The sequence below is a fragment of the Palaemon carinicauda genome, chromosome 18 (assembly GCF_036898095.1).
Source record: "Palaemon carinicauda isolate YSFRI2023 chromosome 18, ASM3689809v2, whole genome shotgun sequence".
In the NCBI taxonomy this organism is placed as follows: Eukaryota; Metazoa; Arthropoda; class Malacostraca; order Decapoda; family Palaemonidae; genus Palaemon; species Palaemon carinicauda.
This window is the reverse complement of record NC_090742.1, coordinates 88,641,447-88,644,390: the sequence shown is the minus strand read 5'-3', so window position 1 is coordinate 88,644,390 and position 2,944 is coordinate 88,641,447. Positions and strand designations below refer to the sequence as shown.

Here is a 2,944-nt window from a genome sequence, read left to right as displayed (position 1 = left end):
TGCATGTCCTTATCCGTGAGTGACAAGGGGAGCGGTAGCGTCGTGAAGAAGATATCCGTCGTCACTGTGCGGCCACTTCGCTGAAAAGGTGCCACAAGATCAGACGTAAAAACTTCTCCAAGCGTATCTTGACCGTGTCCTTCCCCAAGTAGGCAAGGCCATTTCACATGTAATGGAAATCGGCATCATACGCCAATACAAGCTTGATACCATACCTAGAGGAAGAGAAATAGAATTAGTAACTAATAAAGGTAAAAAGATAACAAATAAAAAAAAAATAACAAAAATAACACAATATACAATTATATTACTAATAAATATAGTAATAGTAATAATAATAATAATAATAATAATAATAATAATAATAATAATAATAATAATAATAAATACATAAGAAAAACCTTTATAAATACGAAAGAGAAATTAACAGATAATTATATCACTGATAATTATAATAATAATAATAATAATAATAATAATGATAATAATAATAATAATAATAATATTAATAATAATTACACAAAAACATTATTTACAAATACGAAAGAGAAATTATTAGATAAATAAATAACAAAGTTATAGATAGATAGAGATAGATAGAGATAGAATAGATGATATATTATATTTTAGACACATAAATCATATATCAAGTTCTTTACTTCACATATATATATATATATATATATATATATATATATATATATATATATATATATATATATATATATATATATATATATATATATATATATATACACACATATATATATATATATATATATATATATATATATATATAATGAATATTTTTTTTTATAAATACAAAACACTAATTACATGTGCAAATATAAAATAAAATTATTTTTACTTAGTTGGTTTGTTTGGAATATACATCTTGAATGGACAGTGACCCCGAAAAGGGACAAGCTGTTCATCATCAGTGAGATGGGGCCCGGGGCTATAATTGCTTCGACAATTGGCCACCACGTGATCGAAGACTTTCCTAATGGGAGTGAGGCGATCCTTTTTCACCTTCTCTGCTCTGGTGGCCGAATCATCGAAGCGAAGAACTCTCACCAACAGGGTAAAACGTCGCTCATTCATCGTACACCTATACAAAGGATTTCCCTCTGTGAGGTCCCACATGTCACAAGTGGGTGTATGGTTGTCACACCGCACTGCTGACATTATTAGAATTCCAATAAATGCCTTCAGTTCCCTCAGGTCAATGTCCCTAAGGGCAACGTTGCCCTTTTGATGGTAATTACTTCTCAAAAGGGCAAGGCGTTCATTAGAACGCAGAACAATCTCGGCTAACATGCGGTCGTCCAAAAAGAGCGAGAAAATGTCGGACATTTTCTTCGCGCCCAACGTGACAGAGGTGGGACCTCCAGGCTCAATCCTTGGTGTTAGTATAGGGGGAGGGTGAGATTAGGGTTTTTATGCCAGACAGTACCATCACGACCTTGAACGGATTCAGATTGTATCTGGGTGATAGGAGTCCCCCTGGCTGGCTGTAGTTCACCCCTTCTCTTCTTCTTGCTTCTCTCCTCCACTGGGGTGAGGCGACCTACCGGTGCTGCGGGATGCCCACTTGAGGTTGCATAGGGGAAGTTGTTGTTGTTGTTCTGGCTGTCACAACAACAGAAGCAGAACCCCCAACCCCCACTACCTCCCCCTCATCGTCATCGTCTTCGCCATCCCATTCCCTAAGGCGATAATTTCCGGATCATCTTCCATCTCTTCTTCCTCCCTCACCTCATGCTCCAACTCCCTCACATTCAAATACTCCTCATCACTGACGTCATTTAGCTCCAGACCATTCTCAACATCACTATCAAGCTGTTTTAATAGTTGATTGATGGCATTGATGCCCAAGGAATATTTCTTGCTTGCCATTTTGATAACTGCAAAGAATTAAAAAAAATTAGAAATACACATTCGATGGAAAATGGATCCCATACCGATATATCTCAGGCAAAAAACAATGTCATGCATGGGTAGCCAGATAATTTACACACACTTTCCAACACTAAAAAATAAAAGTTTGTTGACACTATTTGTCAATTTCTTACGGAAAAATGACTTAGCCAAAAAAAGCAAAAAATTTAAAAAGGGGCATTCAAGGAAAAATGGGCAATATGCTAATATACGGCATCTCAGCCAAAAAAAAATATCATGCACGTGGTAGCCAAACCATCAAGGCACACTTTCCGACAAAATAAACATCTAAATGAATCAACACTATTTGACAATTCCTTACTACGTAATAACTTTGCAAAAATTGAGAAAAACGAGAAATTGGCCATCGCAGGAAAATCGAACACATAGCTATATATACGGCATATCTGGCAAAAATAAAAGGCAGGCATGGGTAGCCAGATCATCTAGACACACTTTCCAACACTAAAAAAATGAAACTTTGTTGAAACTGTTTGCCAATTTCTTACGGAAAAATGACTTAGCCAAAAAAAGCAAAAAATTGAAAAAGGGGCATTCGATGAAAAATAGGCAATATGCTAATATACGGCATCTCAACTAAAAAAAAATATCTTGCACGTGGTAGCCAAACCATCAAGGCACACTTTCCGACAAAATAAACATCTAAATGAATCAACACTATTTGACAATTCCTTACTACGTAATAACTTTGCAAAAATTGAAAAAAACGAGAAATTGGCCATCGCAGGAAAATCGAACACATAGCAATATATACGGCATATCTGGCCAAAAAAAAAAAGGCAGGCATGGGTAGCCAGATCATCTAGACACACTTTTCAACAGTAAAAAAATTAAACTTTGTTGAAACTATTTGCCAATTTCTTACGGAAAAATGACTTAGCCAAAAAAAGCAAAAAATTTAAAAAGGAGCATTCGATGAAAAATGGGCAATATGCTAATATATGGCATCTCAGCTAAAAAAGAATATCATGCACGTGGTAGC

At 35.2% G+C, this 2,944-nt stretch overlaps 1 protein-coding gene across 1 annotated transcript; it reads right to left on the bottom strand.

Annotated features, from left to right (window-relative positions):
• Positions 1-163: 163 nt before the first annotated feature.
• On the bottom strand, positions 164-1,899 carry LOC137657408 (piggyBac transposable element-derived protein 4-like). Its single transcript, XM_068391743.1, has 3 exons — positions 1,673-1,899; positions 869-1,402; positions 164-215 (listed from the first exon to the last, which is right to left on the bottom strand). The coding sequence occupies exons 1-3, from the start codon at positions 1,897-1,899 to the stop codon at positions 164-166; spliced, it is 813 nt and encodes a 270-aa protein (XP_068247844.1).
• Positions 1,900-2,944: the final 1,045 nt, after the last annotated feature.

Bases quoted from the DNA above. Each gene is read 5' to 3' on its own strand.
- LOC137657408 (XM_068391743.1), bottom strand. From the start codon at position 1,899: ATGGCAAGCAAGAAATATTCCTTGGGCATCAATGCCATCAATCAACTA. The intron at 1,403-1,672 runs GTAGTGGGGGTT...ACTAACACCAAG, and splicing joins ACGATGACGATGAGGGGGAG to GATTGAGCCTGGAGGTCCCA. The intron at 216-868 runs GTAAAAATAATT...CTCTTCCTCTAG, and splicing joins ATTCCAAACAAACCAACTAA to GTATGGTATCAAGCTTGTAT.